At 37.2% G+C, this 21,698-nt stretch overlaps 1 protein-coding gene across 6 annotated transcripts in view; it reads left to right on the top strand.

Annotated features, from left to right (window-relative positions):
* The window catches only part of top2b (DNA topoisomerase II beta), a 79,596-nt gene that overhangs the window by 15,848 nt on the left and 42,050 nt on the right, over positions 1-21,698 (top strand). For all 6 annotated transcript variants that reach the window (XR_010897247.1, XM_067410874.1, XM_067410875.1 and 3 more), the window contains 6 exons: positions 4,961-5,058; positions 5,189-5,401; positions 5,545-5,718; positions 9,382-9,483; positions 9,615-9,752; positions 10,078-10,216. Coding sequence is in view for 5 of the 6 variants with exons in the window: in XM_067410874.1 (XP_067266975.1) it covers positions 4,961-5,058; positions 5,189-5,401; positions 5,545-5,718; positions 9,382-9,483; positions 9,615-9,752; positions 10,078-10,216 (864 nt within the window). In the remaining variant the exon portion in view is untranslated. The remainder of the gene's footprint in view (positions 1-4,960; positions 5,059-5,188; positions 5,402-5,544; positions 5,719-9,381; positions 9,484-9,614; positions 9,753-10,077; positions 10,217-21,698) is intronic.

The following is a 21,698-nucleotide window of genomic DNA, read 5'->3' as shown; positions in this document are numbered from 1 at the left end:
ATATATATATATATATATATATATATAATTATTTTTCATTCTTAATTAGAAATATTATTATGGTATTGTCCATTTGTGATAATTCCAGGTTGCTATGTGCTATGGTAGCGCAGGTTGTTTACACAACTCGTGGCCATGAGAAATTATGTCGTTCCCTCAACATATGATCTCGAGGCCACGACATAAGGATGTCGTTACCTCGACAAAATGATCTTGTGGCCACAACTTATTATCACATTCCCACGAATTAATATCTTGTGGCCACGAGTTTATATGTTGTGGCCACGACAAAACTAAATGAACCGAACATGTCCCCTCCCGGTCACCGTACTAACTGTCCAATGACAGTGAGTGTTACAAGTGAGAGAGGATTGGCTCTTCAAATTGAGGCGAAAGTTGATTGGTTGCTCCCACGTGTGTACTGTCCAATGGCATTTTACCACTCGATTGACAAAATGGATAAAGAAAAGCATTTGGCAAACCGACAAAGAAAAGCAATTGGTAAATAGAGAAAGAAAAGCATTTGCCAAATTCTTTTTAAAAAAGCGATTTAAATGCGCATTTAAAATGATTTACTAATGAACTTTTTATTGTTTTATTGATCTACGTTTTAAAAAATGAATTAAATATCCCATTTCAAATTTGTCTATTTATTTATACATTCAAAAAAGATTTTTAAACGTTATTGTTTTATTGTTTTATTAAACTACATTTAAAAACAGGAATTAAATAAACAACTTTAAATATGTCTATTAATTTGCCCATATAAAAAGTGATTCATTTATATACATTTTTATGTTTGAATTATTAAATTAATTAATTGATTCTTCTTTTTATTTTTAAGTGGCACCCCTGGTCCTCCATAGGGCATGTTGACATAATTTTTGTATGAATGTGGCCGCCGGATGAGCGGGTGATGACGGCGTAAATGACTGGACATTACAGCAGACGGCACTCGCAGTTAACAGTTTACAAAGAGTGACGGTTTTGTCCACGCTTTCTGATTATCGTTGTTGTAACGTTTTGTGCATCCATCGACTGAAACATACATTATCTGAACTCTGTCTGTTTTCCACGTTGCTATTTTAAACAAACCATATTATTAACCAATAGATGCGTCGTTATTCGAGATGGACCGCAGTGCAAGTGCGGTCCGTAAGTGGAGAACCGTATGGTTAATTTTTTTTACCGAGAACCGTTGCACCCCTAATACATATATATCCGAGTCCTGATCGGGAGGTAATGTCCGATTCCGATCGAGTCTGAAACCACATGATCGGGCCCGATTTCCGATCACGTGATCGGATCTGGACATCCCTAATTACAATGCTCATGATAACTTTTGTTAACTCTACAACATGTAAATCCACTTCACCAGCTAATTATTCTTCAACAGCGATGCCATTGAAATATACAGGGCTACCGCAAAAACGGAAGTTCAAAGACAATATTCTAAAGATGGCGGTGCGCATGTTTCTCTGGAAAATAAGGTCTATAGGAAGACAGAAAACAGGAACAATGGGAACAAAACACTACAAAATAAAAGTCCATAAAACAAAACCAAGGCAATATGTAACACTAAGGTTTACAATCAAAATAAGATCCAGTCAGTTTTCAAAATGTACACATTTCAGTTATGTCAAATTATCATCGAACTGAATGGAATAATCTTTAAATGGTGTATCATGTTAATATCATAAAAGCTCTCTAGAATGATGTGCAGACTGTATAAGAACGTGCAGTCGGCTTTTATTAATATTATGTTTGTGACGGGAAGTTACAAGTTCATCATCCAGTTACTTCTTGGACACCCTCAAGTAGCAAATAATGTTAGTGAACTAATTTTTATGTGTGTGGTGTGTTTCTACTTAACTATATTTTGAGGACACATTTGAACACAGAAGAGAGCTAAATCTGACAAAACCTTCCTTTCGGGAAGTCCTAATCTGTAAAAACTGTACAAAAATGTATACTTTTTTAAATTGTAAAAAATGTTAGCGAAAAAAATGTTTTCTGTTAGCGTTCGGGTTTAGTTTTAGTATTTATAGCTGTATATACATAGAATAAAAGGAAGGTTGTTGTTTTCCTGATAATGTAAGTAATGTTGATTTATTTAACCTAAAAACCATTCAACATTAAATGTAACTGGAACATGAATTTACATTAGAAAAAAACATGTATATTATAATTGTTTCATTACAATAATAAATGCACAAAATGTATTGACAGGCTGCATGTTTAATATGATAGTTTTGTTCTATACTATACTATTGTATTATAGAATCTAATATAATACAATATGTTGTTAGTCTCGAGAGTATTTACATTAACCAATAAATACTTTACATTAGTATTAGATTGTCCTGATGGACTAGGGGTAGAATTTTTGTTTAGCGTGCCAGAGGTTCTGGTTTCTAATCCGCCCTCGTGTAACTTTATTTATTTTTTCTCATTAAAACCAAATATGTTCATCTGTGATTGTTTATCAAGAGCAGGGACACGTTTATGTGCATTTTGCTTTGTGATTTCACCAGAATGAATAGTCTCCGGCCGCAACAACGTTAAGTGATTGTTTGAAGCGCTCGTCCATGTGAAGACTGCGCAGTGTGCAGGACCGCCAAGAACACTTGTGCCACTGATAACAGTGGCAATGAACACTCAAGTTGATTTCAAAAACAACACATCCCAGCACCAGATCGTCTATTATTTAACACAAACGAACAAATTGCTAATCAGCTTGAGATGTTTCTTTTGTATTACTATACATCCGTGCTGCGAGATGTTTCAAAAAGTGGTATATACACTGCGTTCCAAATTATTTTGCAAGAGACAAATCAGTAAGATTTCTGTACAATAAACATTCAGATTTTAGTTTTTCTAAGAAAATGTTTGTTCGTTTATTTATCCATGTCTTTTTAGATAACTGGTATCAATCTCAGACAAAATAATTTGCCAGATCTATGGAATCCCTACTTAGAAGTTGTTCCACATTATTAAGCAAGTCACAGTTCTCATGCAATATGGGGAGGAAGAAAGATCTTTCTGAAGATGAAAAGCATGAAATGGTGCAATGCTGTGCAAAAGGCATGAAAACAACTAATATTGTGTGAAACTGAATGGAGATTATCGAATTATCATAAGATTTGTGCGTGATTTAGAGCACAGCAGAACTCGGTCAGATAAAGGCTTATTGAGGAAAGTTCCTCAATAGTTTTTTTGAAAGTTCCTGACAAAAAAAGTGGTGGGAACATGTCCCACCCATCCCACCCGCAAATTACGCCTATGCTTAGGCCTGTTTCACACTAGACACTTAAGAAGTGCATGTTTTACGGTGCCAATATTAACAGATTACAGAGCAAGAGTATTTAATTATGAATATGATATTAATGATATGAATAATAAAAGGTAAGGGGAGATTTTATATCATTATTTTTACAACCAGATATATGGGACATTGAAGGGCTTGTGAATGAGAAAAATAGGGTTCAGGGTTATTTTCTAAAGGGTTAATTCACCAAAAAAATGAAAAAGCTGTCTTCATGTACTCACCCTCATGTCGTTCCAAACCTGTAAGACTTTCGTTAATCTTCAGAACACAAATTAAGATATTTTAAAAGAAATCTGAGCGACCATGGATTTCTGTCCCTCCATTGACAGCTACGCAACTGACACTTTGACACTTCATAAAGAGATCATAAAAACAAATCCTTATGAATTGAGTGGTTATTCCAAATTTTCTGAAGAGACACAAACGCTTTATATGATAAACAGATTAAATTTAGGCTTTTATTCATATATAAACTTTCATCAACTCACACATTAGGAAGCTCAAACATGTTTCCTTGATGTGCAAGAACCAGTCAGGTTCATTCTTCTGTGTTGTGCAGCACATTTGAGCTTCTGCAAAAGGTTTGTTTTTGCACGTCAAGCAGGTTTGGTTAAGCTTCTGTTTATGTTCGCTTATCAATGTCTGTATGTGAATAAAAGCATACATTCAATCTGTTTATCATATAAAGTGATGGAGGGCTGTCAATGGAAAAACAGAAATCGCTCAGATTTCATTTAAAATATCTTTGTTTGTGTTCCAAAGATGAACAAAAGTCTCACGGGTTTGGAACAACATGAGGGTGAGTTAATGATGACAGAATTTTCATTTTTGGATGAACTATCCCTTTAAGGGAAATTTTTAAAATTTAAAATGAAGTGGACCATTTTTAATATTTTCCTTAAACCACAAACAAACAATATACATAAAACACTCTCATCATGAGAAGAAAACAGATTTACTATAACTAGTAATGTTGTTTTCTAAAGACAACACGTTAACTTGTCACAAACCTAGTTTATTTGAATGGTCAGAATCATGAAGATAAAAATATTTGTACTTTGCTGCATTCTCATTTTCTGCCGCGTTTTAGTTAAAATATTGATCTTTTGTTAAATCTATTTTGAAAGTATTAATTTATTGCTGCTCACCACGTTTCCGCTATTGTTGTTAAATAAATCTGAATTTCTTTTAGCGGAAGAGAGGAGCAACAAGCATGGAGCGGAAAGGGTTAAAATTAAAGGGCGTTTGGTGCTAGATACAAATATTACCGCATATAGCGGCGAAAGATCATTTTCATAAATCTCCCTGAATGCTTGTGGTGTGTATGGCTCCATTGTTTTGACGCATTGCTCACATTTTAACTGTAGGTTTAGTAAAAAAGTGCAACCATTGTTATTGTCTCACAATCCGGATGGAACCAAGCTTTGTTTTTCATGCTGCTAAGAGGACCAGTAAGAATGTGACATGCATTTGCCCGTTACAAATAAATTCTATTAATTGCTATTAATAATCACCATTACAATATCAAGAGAAAATAAGTTTTTGTCATGATCTGTATGCCTTATGGAAATTAGATGCATTTTGTTCATGTTAAGGATGAGTGTTCAGCTGATTGTATCAAACTTGTTTCAGGTGGCAGGAATGGATATGGTGCTAAATTGTGTAATATATTCAGCCTAAAGTTTACAGTGGAGACAGCCTGCAAGGAGTACAAACGCAGCTTCAAACAGGTACAGCCGTTTTACTGAAGGGTGATTTAGAATACAGGAAATACTGTATGCTGTGGTTGTGATAAAACAGTGGATATCTTAAAGTCTTACACATTTACTTAAAGTTTTTCTCCGCCCATCTCTCCCAAAGACATGGCAGGAGAACATGGGAAAGACCAGTGAGGCGAAGATCAAGTACTTTGAAGGGGAAGACTTCACGTGTGTCACCTTCCAGCCTGATCTGGCCAAATTCAAGATGGAGAAACTGGACAAGGACATTGTGGCTCTGCTAACACGCAGGGCGTATGATGTGGCCGGTTCTTGTAGGGGCATTAAAGTCATGCTTAATGGAAAGAAGCTTCCTGTAAGTCACTGTCATTTCCTTAAGTAAAAAAGAGCTTTCTATACAACATTGCGATGAGGTTTTACTTTTAAATTTAAAAGACAGACAAACATTTCTAGACAGTCGTCTCTCTCATGAGCATGTATTTGTGTCTTGTGCTGCAGGTGAATGGTTTCCGCAGTTATGTGGATCTCTATGTGAAGGATAAACTGGATGAGACGGGAGTCACTCTAAAAGTGGTGAATGAGACGGTGAATGAGCGCTGGGAAGTGTGTCTCACCATGAGTGAGAAGGGCTTCCAACAAATCAGCTTCGTCAACAGCATTGCCACCACCAAGGTCTCTGAAACACACTTTTACTTATTCCTGAAACGAGGGGTGTAGAAAATTACATATTTTTCAGAATTGCCGGATGGCTGTCTAAACGACTTGATAAAGCTGCAGTCCGTAACTTTTTTAAAAATGAAAAATTATCCAAAATCAATTTTTGAGCAAGTACATATCCAGCCAGTGTTCAAAACGGTCTCCTTACCTTTGCTCGATTCACAACAGTAAGCTTGTAATAATGTTTTATAATAAGAACAACCTGGTGGATTTCCATGGGAAATTTGAGCATGCAGCCGTTCGTCTTTGTGTCATTACGTCACATCTGTAAACGGAAAGGAAGGAGTCCCGGCTAGTCAGCTTTATCATGTGAGGATGCTGCTGGTAGTGGATCATTTATAGCCTTTTCTCACAGCAGCTGAAATAATTAAACTCATCATTTTGATGGCGGATTGTAATCCAGAAAGGTCCAAATGGCAATCATCAATGATTCACCTGTAGTCAAAAAGCAAAAGACTTTGGACTGCGGAGTGGCTACAGAAATTGAAATCTACAAGTAGGCATGTGACGGTATCAAATTTTCATGTTGCGATTAATTGATGAAGCTTTTATCACGGTATACGGTATTATCACGATATTAAAATCAGTTGCAAAACCATTTTTGTCATAGTTTCACAGGTTTAAGAACTCTTTTTGTAATAAAACAAAAACAACTCTGACGGAAATTTTCAAACAGATTAAAATGCAAAAGAATTAGGCTATAAAGAACAACAGATAACACGTTACTCTATTTAATGCATTAACTAAGATTGAGCAATAGCTACATTTGTTACAGAAAGTGTTATTTTATGTTAATGTTAATTTAGAAACACAACTGATCATTGTTAGTTTTATCTCAGGTCCATTAAATAAGTTATTTTGATTTTAGTAATGTTATTAAATAGTAACTAAGAAATTAATTAATTAATAATAATAATAATAATTAATACTTTAAGTATTTTTATTTTCAGTTTAGTGATAATGAATTAACATGTTAACTAATGAAGCTGTATGTTTTCAAAGTTTTACTGAACAATAACAAATAATCAGAACATTTCTAATCATTAGGGCATGTTGTAGTCTAGATTAAAATATAAAAATGTTTAGGTTTGAAAATAAATATCCTTTTAAGTCTTTTTTAAGTATTCAGTATTTGGTGCTGTGATGAACAACACTGAGATTACAAAAAAATGAATGGTTGTTTGAAGCATTTTAAAAACTTCACTAGCGCAGTTACTTTGTTTGCATGGTTTCCGTGGTAACCGCTGCACGCTGCTGTTCCATCAGCGCCCTCTGCTGTCAGAGAGTGAACGCACACTTTCATTCAGCTCGTCTCCTTCACTGGTTCCGCCATGTGCTTCTCGTGCACGTTGGGATTGTTTACATCTGAGCGCGTGTTCTTTTGACGCAGAATACAGCGGTGTTGTGCATTTTATACGATTGATGGGTAAAGTATTCTTAATTGCCTTATAAAAAATTAATAATTGGTAATAAATTATTATTTACGGTATTCTGAAGTGCCGACGATTACAATATCGTGCATATTCATTATCGCGATTTATCGCATTACCGAATATCGGCACAAGTCTATCTACAAGTAACACTAATACACACTAAATACACATAGTCATGCAATGCTGATGTTGTTAACATTATCAATTTGAGAACAAAGTATAACAGTAATAATAATTTGCACGGTTTGGCGTGGTCTGAGCTAAGCGATCGTTAGATCTAACCACCATTAGCAACACGATTTATTGTAGCCTAATGCTTTTTGACTCAGTTAGTCAGAACCAAAGTAGCAAAAATGTTACTTACTTGTTCAGATGATATTTTCCAGTGAATCTGTGATTCTGAAGTACAGTATCCACATCGTCGTGGTTATTGACAAGCAAACATTAGATTCATCCGCTGAGGAGCCGTGCCGATGCACAATGCACATAATGACAACAATTCCGCATATGACTGCAATCGTAGGTTTCAAACAGAGATGGAAACAAAGAGGAAAAATGCCAGACTGCAGCTTTAATTGAAACCTCTGTATAATTAAACTAGCTTTAAGTATGCCAGACCCCAATCTGACAGTTTTAGTATAGCAGTGGTGCTTTAAAGGGAATGAATTTAAAGATGCAATGTTTCGAGGGTTGTACCAGCTAGACTTATGCCGATATTCGGTAATGCGATATATCACGATAATGAATATGCACGATATTGTTATAGTGGGCATTTCAAAATACCGTAAATAATAATTTATTACCAATTATTACATTTTTTTTAATGCATTTAAGAATACTTTCCCCATCAACCGTATAAATGCACAACACCGCTGTATGCTGCGTCAAAGGGACACGCGCTCAGATGTAAACAAGCCCAACGTGCATGAGAAGCACATGGCAGAATGAGTGAAGGAGACGTGCTGAATGAAAATGTGCATTCACTGCATTCGCAGAGGGCGCTGATGAAACAGCAGAGTGCAACGGTTACCCCGGAAACCCCATAAACAAAGCAACTGCGTTAATGATGTTTTTAAAATGCTTCAAACATATATTTTAATCTGGACTACAAAATGCCCTCATGATTACTTTGAGACATACGGCTTCATTAGTTAACATGTTAATTCATTATTACCAAACTGACATTACTAAAATCAAAATAACTTATTTAATGGACCTGAGATAAAACTAACAATGATCAGTTGTATTTCTTAACTAATATTAACCAAATATAATACTTTCTGTAACAAATGTAGCTGTTGCTCAATCTTAGTTAATGCATTCAATAATGAGACCTTATTGTAAAGTGTTATCGGTTGTTCAAATTCTTTTACACTTTAATCTGTTTGAAAATTTGACTATATTTTTTTGTGTATTGTATTATTGTATTTAAACATTCACAACACTTTATTTTGCAACTTATTTCAATATCGTGATAATACCGTATACCGTGATAAAAGCTTCAGCAATTAATCGCAACATGAAAATTTGATACCGTCACATGCCTAATACCAACTAGTGTTGTCAAAAATAATCGATATTTCGTTACGGATCGACACTGAAATATCTGAAACGATACCAATACTATGTAGTACAGATACACCGATACCAGCTGCTCTTTCTCGATCTCCTCTCTGACAGTGGTTTGACATGCACCTGCCTCCTTACATTCAGTCATCTCATTTACTCCTAGTTAAATAGTGTTGGTGTGATCGGGTCTAAATTTTGGCACATGATTGTGCATAATTCTACTCATTCCTGCAGATTTTGTGCTTTATTTGTGCTATTGTTAGTAATTTGTTTATGTTCTTATTTTATTGCTGTTTACTTGTCTTTTTAAAATTCAGTTTACAGTTTGAAATCAAGCTACCCTATTGTAAAAACACAAATACATGGAGTGAGCAAATATTTAAGATAATTGTAATGGTAATTGATCATTTATAAATAAATAAAATCTTTAAATTAAAATCTGTCATCATATGAAGTGATCTCTTCAGAAGAAATTATTGATTGCCTAGACCTGGGGTGGTGAAATCGCCGCCTGGAGAGCCACAGTCCTACAGGGTTCAGCTCCAACCCTGTTAAAAACTAAGATGCTTCTTTTATTTAAAGTCACATAATACTCATGAGCTGTGTGATATCTTAGGGTGGAAGACATGTTGACTATGTTGTGGACCAAATAGTGGCAAAACTGATTGAAGTGGTGAAGAAGAAGAACAAAGCTGGAGTCTCTGTGAAACCATTCCAGGTGTATATCCACTGCTCAACACACTTATAACATATATCTATTTAGGCACTTTTTCAGTCTCTTAAGATGTTGGGTGCTAAGAATTCACTATTTCAACTGTTATAAGAAAATATATATTTTTAAAATTTCAGGTTAAAAACCATCTGTGGGTGTTTGTTAATGCCCTGATCGAGAACCCAACCTTTGATTCCCAGACCAAGGAGAACATGACTCTACAGACCAAAAGCTTTGGCTCCAAATGTGCTCTCTCTGAGAAATTCATCAGAGCTGTAAGTGTGTGATTATCTCTTATCTTGATTCTGATGTTGATTTCAATTCCACGGTTTATATGAAATGTTGCACTTACTGTAACAGTAAAACTTTGCACTTAATGTTTCACATTTTAATTTTAGACTCCCTTTCATTATCAAAAGCTTCTGGACATAACAAAAATAATTGCATGTATTGAAGTCGGCATGAAACTGAAGTTGTGACAAATGAGTGGTGCACTAGACATCACGTAACATGTATTAAGAATATTAACTGGGCCAATTTAATGTCGTCTTCAATAACCATTGAGTTGTGGTAATATCTGAGCTATTTATCCCATCATAGGCCACAAACTGTGGTATTGTGGAGAGCATTCTGAACTGGGTGAAGTTTAAGGCTCAGACACAGCTGAACAAGAAATGCTCCTCTGTCAAACACAGCAAGATTAAAGGAATTCCCAAACTAGACGACGCCAATGATGCTGGTGAGTCCATCACAGATAAACCCCTTTGCTGTGCCATATCAGCATATTTCAAAGATCATGTTCTGCTCATTCGGGGCCAGACTTACTAACAGCTTGCCCCAGCACAAACTCTCTTTCGGCATTAAAAAACTACTGTCGGGATTTACTAAAGACACGCAGTGCAAAATTAGCGCTGAGAAGGCGTAGACTGAGTTTTCTAGACATTAAGCTTATTTGCGACCCAACGCTAATTTGCACTGCTCTTGGTAGATTGTGTTGGTCATTATGTAAATGATTTGACTGCATCTGTATTCTTTAATTTGCACGTCAACAATAGATCACGCGCAAAACTTGCCACTCCCATCGGCGCACATTTTTGGAATTGCGCTTTCACACAAATTTGTCCTGTTTAGTAAATCTGTCCCTATGGCTTTTTGATATGGACCAAAAATCATATCTCTGTGTTATTTAGACTGAATATGTGATATCTTGGTATTTTCTATGAAGTAGGCTAAATGTTCAGGTTTTAGTTTAATAAGACACAATGGGTAAATGTAGACAGCAAAGCAGTTTGTTTTAGGGCAAAAGTATTTTCGAGGTGTGAAGGCTTTACATTACAGCAGCAAGTTTAACCCACTCTTCATACTGCAGTTTATGGTGCTGTTGTAAATTTTGGAAGAGATTTGTTGTAGGGCTGCATGATTTGGAGAAAAAATAGAATTGCGATTTTTCTGGTTAAAATTGTGATTTGCGAATTTTAAAACAAAACAAAACAAAACAAAAAAATAATACCAGGTTTGGAATATATTAATTTGACTAATAATATATGATTAGTCAAAATAATATAGCACACAATTTTGGACCAAATTGTAATAATAATAATAATTCTAATTATTATTATCATCATTGCTAAATAAAAATATTAAACCAAATAAGAAATATTACTGTTGTAATAACTTTAATTATTCAATATAAAAATAGAGTATTTAAGGATAAATATAACAGTAATAATGAGAAAATAATATTTTTATTTTACAGAAATAAAAGCAGATTGAGCAGGTACTACAAATATGTCTTGCAGAAGTACTGTAATATAACACACGTTGTTTCAGGAAATCCCCTATGGGCATCATGCTGAATAAAAAGAAGATAGAAACACTTTGATTGATTAAATATGAATATAGTAAACACACGACTATGACATTACATGATTTATTTGTGCTCTTCAAGTCTTCTTGGGTATTTCCATAATACTTAATGATAAAGTTTATTTATACTTATATTTATATATTTATATTTATATTGCAATGCTAATCTAATCAATGTTGGTCAAAATGCTATTTCAAACACTCGACTGATGTTATGAATATGAGTTTGGACTAAAAACACGTTATTAAATGTTGTCTTATGCTTGACAAGAGGTTCGTAAACGCTTCTCATGTTTGGAAAGTTTGTATGTTAGGCCCTGTTTCCATCTGGTATTAAGATGCGCTTTGGTCGATCAGATCTCCAGTGGACGACGCTAAATACAGGTGTGAACAGGGTGTTAAAAGTTTTGAGCTTGTCCACTTTCGACCACTTCCAGAGGTAGTCAAAAATGCTTTCGACCGGATTGTTTTCATAGTGGAAACACTCATGTGATCGAATGTGTTCGAACAGCCCAAAAGCGTGCTTGCCAGACGGGATTTAAACTTCATCGGCTGGAGAACCAAGTTTGGTTTGAAGACGAAAAACATACCAAGCGCAATGTTCTTTCAGCATTACTGATTTCTAACATGCACTTACCACGTTTGCCGTGGTCTTGTGGCTGTCAGAGCAGAAACAAAAGCTGATGCTCTCTGTATGTTTTCCATTGTCTCTGGGCGCATAAATTGCACAAGCTTGTTTTGTCCATTAGTTTGAGAAAAAGCCAGGTGTAGCCAGCAGTGCTTTCAGATGGAGCGTCATTTACTACTGATCACAAAGCCGGTCTTCACTAACATGCTGTGTACATATTTTTTATAATTAAAAATCTGAAAAAATCACAGGCTTTGCTATATCATATTCACACTAAGCCAAATCACGTTTTTGGTTCAATATCGATTAATCGTGCAGCCCTAATTTGAAGTACTTTTGGGTGCAGCCTGTTTATGGCGTTCCCTACTTAAATGGTTTTGCTGCTCATCTGAACCTTTGAATTTGAATAATCTTCGATTACGATCCTTGAGCTGCTATGCGTTAAGGGGATTTGTGTGTGTGTGGTTTCACTTTCGGTAACTTACAGTATTGGAGATATGAGCTGTGTGTCATCTGAAGCTGCAGCTAATGTTTATTTTGATAATTGAATAATCTGTTGATTATTTCTTTAATAAATCAGTTAATTAAATGATTTTAATTGAATGATCTTAATGTATTTAAATATTTGGGGGACTATTGTGGAAACATCCTAAACTCCAATGTTTACTCCAAAATCAAAAGAAAAAAAGTATATTGTGCAGAAAGAAAATGAAGCCTATAGACCTGTTTTCACAAAGATGAGGAAGAAGAAGTTTTATTTATATAGCACCTTTCCATAGCTCAAGGTCGCTACACATAGTGCTATACAATACATTTGCACATACACAATACAAACAAAAAAAATTATCCAAAATACATATTGAAAAGATATGTTTTTAGCTGGGTTTTGAAGGTAGGCAAAGATGATATATTACGAAGTGTAAGGGGTAGCGAATTCCATAATTTTGGAGCATTAACACTAAATGACCTACAGTGGACAGCCGAAAACGAGGAATGGACAAAAGACCAAGCTTAGATGATCTGAGGGACCAGGCAGGAGAGTAGGAGTGGAGTAGGTCAGACAGATATGGAGGCCCAAGACCATTTAAATGCCTTAAATGTTAGAAGTAATATCTTAAAGTGAATACATGATGTAGGTATTCACTTCATGTAGGTAGCCAGTGAAGATCATGCAGTAGAGGACTGTGTAGTGATTTTTACTCCATTCACCGGTGACGTAGTGATTTTTGATCACATGTCACTTAAGGTGTGGTTATAAGTGTATCAGATGACCCCTTCCTCCTTTTGTAATACGGCGCACCAGTTAAGAATACTATCTTAAAAATTTAAGAACACTCCAAAAGAGCTGTTCAGTAATTCAGAATTAATATAAAATGGAGGGAGTCAGCCAACTGATTTATCTGAAGGATTTGTGAGTCTGGTCAACTAGTAGAATCTTTGATCATCAACACAAGGAAGACACAGTTATAATAAAATCAATGAAATTTATTAGCAATAAACATACAAGAGTAAATACCACAATGATTAATAATGAAATAATGAATATGCACTTCTAAAAGATAATAAAATAAAAATCAAAGGAGAATACCGAATTAAACCAAAGAAACAAATAAATGAAGTGAACACAGAATGGATAAATGGAATGCTGTTGAACTGAATGTAGGATGGAAGAAAATCGTATGGGAATGCTTATGGGAGCCACCTAATGGCTCTGGTAAAATGGTGATAAATAATTACTTATTTATCATTCAACAAATAATATCCCTATTATTTGTAACAAGCTGACCTCAAGTAACTGTTAGATGAAGTCCCTCAATGCTGGGGCCCTTTTGCAGCTGGAAGCAATGAAAAATGTTATGCTGGCAAAAGCTTCACCTTAACTGTCTTGTAGTTTCTTTCCTCGTCAGGTCTGAAACTCAGGACGTGGAGTGTCTGTTAATGTCTCCTTCCCCGTCGAGTTGGAAACGCAGAACAAGGGTGTGTCTACCCGGGGGACATATTTATCCCTTTCTGATGAGGAGGAGATTGAAATGTGGCGCTTTGCCGATCCTGGAATGTGATTGGCTACTGTTATCTGAAGCAGCCCCGATGTTGCCCACCCTAGTGTGGAACTCATTTGCATAGCATAAAGTACAGTCAAGTCAAGTCAAGTCAAATTTATTTATATAGCGCTTTTACAATTGGTAATTGTTTCAAAGCAGCTTTACATATTAGAAGCACAGAAAAAAAAAGGGAAGTGGTTAAAACTGTACAAACAAGCGTGGTAATATGTAACATATACAAGATGGTGCTACATTAAGCCAATGTCGGCTGACTTCCAGGGGTGGAAAAAAACCCCTAGGAGAAAAACCCAGCGTGCTAGCACTGGGAAAAAAGTCCTAGGAGGGAAAAAGAGAGATCAAAATCTGAATTGTACATTTTTATTATAGAGATTAAAAATCGATTATATATAAATATATGTAAGCGGATACGGGGATTAAAAATCTGAATTATAGATGCAGCCAGAATTGGATCTTTAGGCCCATTGTCTCCTGGGCTACGTTGTAGTCAGGTCCAGACGCAGGTTCTCCATCTGATCTGGATACGGCCTGGATCCAGCACCCGGCAAACCTCAGGATAAGCAGAGAGACAGATATTAGCGTAGATGCCATTCTTATTCTGATGTACAGGTATATCTAGTGTTATAGGAAATGTTCTCGGTTCCGGCCGACCTAATTATTGCAGCGTAACAATCCTTTAACGGATTTGAAAAATGTTAATGTATTGATAATGTGTTATGTGTATGCAAGAGCAAAGAGATGTGTTTTTAGTCTAGATTTAAACTGACAGAGTGTGTCTGCTTCCCGAACAATGCTAGGAAGATTGTTCCAGAGTTTAGGTGCTAAATAGGAAAAGGATCTGCCGCCTTCAGTTGATTTTGATATTCTGGGTATTATCAACTGGCCTAAATTCTGAGATCGCAATAAACGTGAAGGACTATAATGCATTAAGAGCTCACTTAGGTACTGGGGAGCTAAACCATTTAGAGCTTTATAAGTAAGTAGCAAGATTTTAAAATCTATACGATGTTTAATAGGGAGCCAATGTAATGTTGACAGAACTGGGCTAATATGGTCATACTTTCTGGTTCTAGTAAGAACTCTAGCTGCCGCATTTTGGACCAACTGTAGTTTGTTTAAAAGCCGAGCAGAACAACCACCCAGTAGAGCGTTACAATAATCTAGTCTTGAGGTCATGAATGCATGAACCAACTGTTCCGCATTTGTCATTGAGAGCATATGTCGTAATTTAGATATATATATATATATATATATATATATATATATATATATATATATATATATATATATATATATATATTTTTTTTTTTTTTTCACAGTGTTAAATTAGTGTCTTTAACATTTTACCCATGCATTATTTCTTTACCAAACCTCTTTCAAATTATTAAAGGCATCGTAGGGAACAGATAGACACCAAACACGATATGAAATGGTTAAATCATAGTCCATGCATTTGTTTATCTTTTAACAGGTCTGTCCCATGACCTGTTGTTTTAGCAGTCAGTAACCATTAACATAAACTGTGCTTTGCATGAAGATGGAGTGGATGTGATGCAGTTTAGATCAAATTAAGGCCTCCAAACATAGGTATGAATGGATTTAGATAGATCTCTGTGGCCTCTCTTTATTTCAGTCATTGCTGCTCCATCCAGGAAGCCCTGAAGGAATTTTTATGGCAGTCCTTGCCTAAACCTTAGGAATGAGTTTGGTGGTTAGAGTCAATGTGTCGTCCAATGAGAAGTCTTCTCCTTGGTTTTGGTAGGTGCAGAAGGTCCCCCTTCCTGCTCTGGAAGAGGTGTCTGGTAGTTGTCCCAACATCTTATCTGATGTTGCTGAACATTTATTATGTTCATTCACCAAAGATCCAATCACGGTGTGGCACATCTTCCTACACACCAGCAGTTAGAAAGGGGCCCTGTCGTAAACTGGTCCCTGGAATGCCATCTTGACTGGTGTTTACAACAGGAGTAATGTGAGCAGAGTGCCTGGTGGAGGTGAGAACTCTTGCTTCTGAGTTTTGAACATACTGTTTACCTAGCTATGACTTTTTTAGGCAGACCAAGAAATAGAGCATTGCAATAATCCAAACGTGATGTGATTAATGCATGAATTAACATGTCAGCATCAGCTAGAGTGAGAGAAGATCGAAGACGTGCAATATTACAAAGATGGAAAAAAGAGTTTACGGACAGATGAAGAAGGCTTAACATGAACCCCGTCAATTTCAAAGGACAGGTCCATCCTTTTGACTGAGGTAGCAGAGCCAATCATCTATATTTCAGTTTTGTTATTGTTTAGTTTAAGAAAATTCAAGGACATCCAATGCTTGATATCCCTGATACATGCAGTAATTGAGTCAGGCAGGGATAGCCTATCAGAGCTGGTGGTAAGGTAGATTTGAATGTCATCAGCATAGCAATGAAATTGAAGTCCATGTATGCGTATGATGTCACCAAGTGGAGAAATATAAATGATAAACAGAAGTGGACTCAGAACTGAACCTTGAGGAACACTCTGTGAGACCGGAGCAGTGGCAGATTTATACCCTTGTATGGTGATATACTGTTTTCTGTCGCTGATGTAGGAAATGAGCCAGGAAAGAGCTGAACCAGTGATACTGATATCAGAAAGGCGAGAGATGAGTATTTCATGGCAGACTGTGTCAAATGCAGAGCTTAGATCGAGAAGAATCAGGATGTTTATTAACCCAGAATCCATGGACAGAAGAATGTCATTAACCACACGAAGAAGAACAGTTTCAGTGCTATGTGAAGAGCAGAATCCTGACTGAAAAGGTTCAAAAAGTCCATTAGCGTTTAAGTAAGATCTCAATTGTGAAGCCACAACTTTTTCAAGAATTTTACTTAAGAATGGTACATTTGAGATTGGCCTGTAATTATTCATGTTTAGATGGTCAAGGCCCGTTTTTTTTTTAAGAATGGGTGTGGCGACCAGGGCGGGCGAGAGCCGTGAGGGAACGGCGCGAGGCCGGTGACGCGAGTGATAATGAGCGTCACCTGCGAGGCGTGCCGGCCTCGAGTCTCTCACGGAGGAGCTCCGGAGGCATAAAAGGAGGAGCGACTACCGTGGAGGACGAGAAAGGACCAGGCCTGGACTTTATTTTATGGTTTATTATGTTTGTGTGGCCGGCAGACGTCCGCGAGGGTCTGCCGGCATTACTTTCGTTTTGTTCTTTGTTTATTTTATATTAAAGTTTCGTTGAATGTTAAAAAAAAAAAAAAAAATTCTTGGTCCGGTTCCCCGACACACTGCCGCTTGGTCCTCAGCCTGCCGAGAGGCTCTTCTTCGCGGTGCCATGCGGTGGCACTGGACGCTCGGTGGACGGCCCGATCCTCGACCGCCTCCTGGCGGCCGGCGATGGCTCCTCCGACTGAGGGCAGCCGGCAGCGAGTCCCCCGTTCCCTGCTCCTCCCCTTTATGGCGGACGGCAGCAGGCTCCGGCCCACGGCGAACGGCGGCGACTCCTCCGCTCCCTCTTGGACGGCAGCCACCCCACCTCGTCCCAGGGGCACGGCCTCGAGCTCTCCGTCCCACCTTTCACAAGGCTCCAGCACCACCGCTTCGGGCAGCCTCTCGCGGTCTTCACTCCCGCGCTGCCCGAACTCCGCAGCACCGCGATCCCCCTCAGCAGCGAGGGCTCTCCGACAGCATGTCCCTCCTTCCTCCCGGGTTTCGGCACCAATGTAACGACGTTAGTAGATATGGGAAGAAGGAGGCGGGAACCGGCGAACATTGAACGTAACTTTTAATGTAAAATAAACAAAGAACAAAACGAAAGTAATGCCGGCAGACCCTCGCGGACGTCTGCCGGCCACACAAACATAACAAAACATAAAATAAAGTCCAGGCCTGGTCCTCTCTCGTCCTCCACGGTAGTCGCTCCTGCTTTTATGCTCCCGGAGCTCCTCCGTGAGGGACTCAAGGCCGGTGCGCCTCCCAGGTGACGCTCATTATCACTCGCGCCACCGGCCTCGCGCCGTTCCCTCACGGCTCTCGCCCGCCCTGGTCGCCACAATGGGGGTCGCTGCAGCCAGTTTTAATTCTGCTGGAACAATGGCAGATGCTAAACTACAGTTTATCATATGTGTTATGAAAGGTTCAACCTCAGGAACACACATCTTAAGCAAAACAGTAGGTGTAGGATCAAGCTGGCAGGATGTACAATTAGACTTCACAATTAGATCACTTATGGCAGCAGAAGTAGTGAGAGTAAAAGCAGAGAGAGAGTTTGTTGAGTGAGCCGAGTCAGCTGACATCAACATTTGAGTCAGTTGTATAGGGGGTGTCTTTGGAAATGGATTCAGTGATTGACTTCTATTTGTCTGAAAAGTAATGAGAAAAATTATTCACAAGCACCTCAGAGCCAGAAATAACATGTTATGGAGGGTTAGTGAGTTTGTTGACCATAGCAAACAGAGATTTGGGCCTGCACATAGAATTCTTAATAGTAGAAGAGAAATATGAGGATCTTGCAGCATTGAGGGCTGTACGGCTGTACGGTAGTTGAGCAAATGTTCTTTTAAAGCCAAAGAGTGCACAATGAGTCCAGTTTTCCTTTACAGTCTTTCCAAGCGACGTTGCATAGCTTTCATTGCTCGAAGTTCCGGAGTGAACTAGGGTGAAACGTGCAGATGGAACCAGTCTAGTTTTAACAGGAGCATGTTTCTCAAGTATTTGGGAAATTGAGTTATTATAGATGCTGCATATTTCTAATGGACAGTTGGATAGTAAACAATCTGACAAGGTGGAAGACCTAATTGAATCAGAGAAAGCAGATGGATTCACAGAACAGATTTTACGATAAGTTAGAATTTTTTTCACAGGCGATATTATGAAGGTAAATCAGTAGCGAAACCCGAGAGGTTGCTGATTTGAATGTGAGAACTTGTCGTATTAATATTTGTATTTGTAAATTGAAATTTACACTCACAGCCCTGATGTGAAAAGCTGAATGTTTCGATTTGCACACATAGAAAACAATCAAAACACCCGTGTTATGAAGTTGTAGTTGCAGATTAATAGTTACAAATGTGTAAAATGGCATTCACATAAACAAAATGACAGACACAAATGTGTGAGACATATTTACTTTTACACTTTACTTCATTTCGCTGTACAGCTTCAAGTCGGCGCTTACAACCTCTCAGATCTGGCAGTACAAGTTCAATTCCTGGCGCTTTGACTTTTGCTACTCTTTTTGCGATATTCCTGTTGAAAAACTGACTTGAGCACCTGAAAGCAGATGTGAGAGAGCAGAACGGGGGTTCCTGAACAATGAACAACGCCATCCAGTGCGACTTGGCATGCGGAAAGAAATACGTGCATATGTATGAGACAATATTTTCATTAAAATATCATTAGTTTTAACTGAGTTTTATATTACAGTAAAAGAGTAGTAAAGTCTTTTATTGGGTGGCTGCTACATGGACCACCAAAATGGCGCGATCTGCTCTATGTAGTGACGTACATTGCGTACAAAAACATCCCATTTCATTGGCTGACTCCAACCAATAAAGAACTTTACTACTCTTTTACTGTAATATAAACTCAGTTGACTAAAACTAATGATATTTTAATGAAAACAATGATTTTATCTCAGGGCACAGAACTAACCCCCCCTCCCCCCAGCTTTGTCCCGAAAATGTGTATTGTTTTCAGAGAAACATGTGATTAATGAAAAAATTAATTGTTTCCAGTTGAACCCAGACCATTAGCCTATATGAAAGTTCAAGTCCATTTACTAAACATTTTAAATATATAAGCCTGTAGCCTATATTACATCATCATATGTTCTGTCATATAGGCTACAATAAAATATCAGCACATTTTACTTGCATCAAACAACTCAGTAGGCTATGTATTATTAGTAATTATTATAATTTTTCTTTTTGTTGATCCATTTCATTTATTGCCAAACTGTAATATGTGAATTATATTAATGAAAAAAACACATTAGCGTCGTCAGTCTTTTATTTGTGTTATAATAAAAAAATAGAACAATGGAGCTGCGATCTCAGGTTTATGGCTGCTGTAAATTTTACCTGCCACAGGATGACAGTTTCGACACACTTGATGCTTTGAAACCTTTCCCGTAACGTTTAGAGAAAAGCTTCAAATATTTAATAGGCTTCATTTTTCCATCCTTACTCAATGGTTTTAGGCCCTTTTGCAAATGTTTCAGTCAAATTTAGCTGTTTTATTGAGCGTTTACTCATTTTTACATCGTTTTTTTTATTTTTTTATTTTTTTTATTTTATTTTATTTTTTTAATTAATCATCTGTAATGTCATATCCAATCAGATTTCTCTTCACCCATATCCCCCACACCCACCATGCGCGCACATACACACATTTGACTTTACAACACACAAACGCACACCTTTATTTATTCTCATTCTCTCTTGCTCTCTTAATATGTAATGAGTTACATAGAGACATTTTAATAATCAAATTTTGTAAATAAAAAAAAAATTAAATAAAAATAGTGCACTCTCATGGTATACGCACAGTGCGTACCCTGGCGTTGTTTATTGGTTAGGCATCGACCAATAAAACGGCTTCACCCCCCCACCCCCGTTCTGCTCTCTCACGTCTGCTTTCAGGTGCTCAAGTCAGTTTTGCAACAGGAATATCGCAAAAAGAGAAGCAAAAGTCAAAGCGCCAGGAATTGAACTTGTACTGCCAGATCTGAGAGGTTGTAAGTGCCGACTTGAAGCTGTACAGCGAAACTGAAGTAAAGTGCAAAAGTAAATATGTCTCACACATTTGTGTCTGTCATTTTGTTTATGTGATTGCCATTTTACACATTTGTAACTATTAATCTGCAACTACAACTTCGTAACACGGGTGTTTTGATTGTTGTCTGTGTGTGCGAATCATTCAGCTTTTCACTTCAGGGCTGTGAGTGCAAATTTCAATTTACAAATACAAATATTAATCCTACAAGTTCTCACATTCAAATCCGCAACCTCTCATGTTTTGCTACTGTTTTACTTCCATACAATATAGATGTAGGAAATCTAAAACTGAAGTTTAGGAGTTTGTGATCTGAAAAAGCAAATTCAGTTCCACTAACAAGAATATTATATAAGCCAAATGTACATATAAGATCCAATATATGACCCCTGGAGTGAGTAGCAAAAGTTACATGTTGAGTTAGACTGAAACAATCCAAACATACATCAATTCGTTGCATTGTACAGTGTGTTGCTGTGTTCATGTATATTAAAGTCACCAAGAAAAATTACAGATGAATAACTAGCAAAGACAAGAGTAACTCACTCACTAATCTCAGAGAAAAAGTCTGAATGCAGTTTTGGAGGTCGATAGATTAAGATTACAGCCATAGATGTTATGCCAGTCATTTTCAATGCAAGATATTCAAAAGATACAACATCACGTAACTCAGTCTTAGATATTTTGATACTCTCACGACAAACTACAGCCAACCCTCCACCTCTATGATGGAGACGAGGTTGAGAGAAATAGATGTACCCAGGTGGAGTTAGGAGGTTTAAGTTGAAAAAGTCATTGGGCACCTGCCAGATTTCCGTCAAAAGTAGCATGTCCAGATTTGTGTCAATGATGATGTCATTTAGCACTAATGCTTTATCAGTTAAAGAGCGAGTGTTCAGTAGTGCACATCG

The sequence above is a fragment of the Chanodichthys erythropterus genome, chromosome 15 (genome assembly GCF_024489055.1).
Source record: "Chanodichthys erythropterus isolate Z2021 chromosome 15, ASM2448905v1, whole genome shotgun sequence".
NCBI classification, from domain to species: domain Eukaryota; kingdom Metazoa; phylum Chordata; class Actinopteri; order Cypriniformes; family Xenocyprididae; genus Chanodichthys; species Chanodichthys erythropterus.
This window is presented reverse-complemented; position numbering and strand designations above follow the sequence as displayed.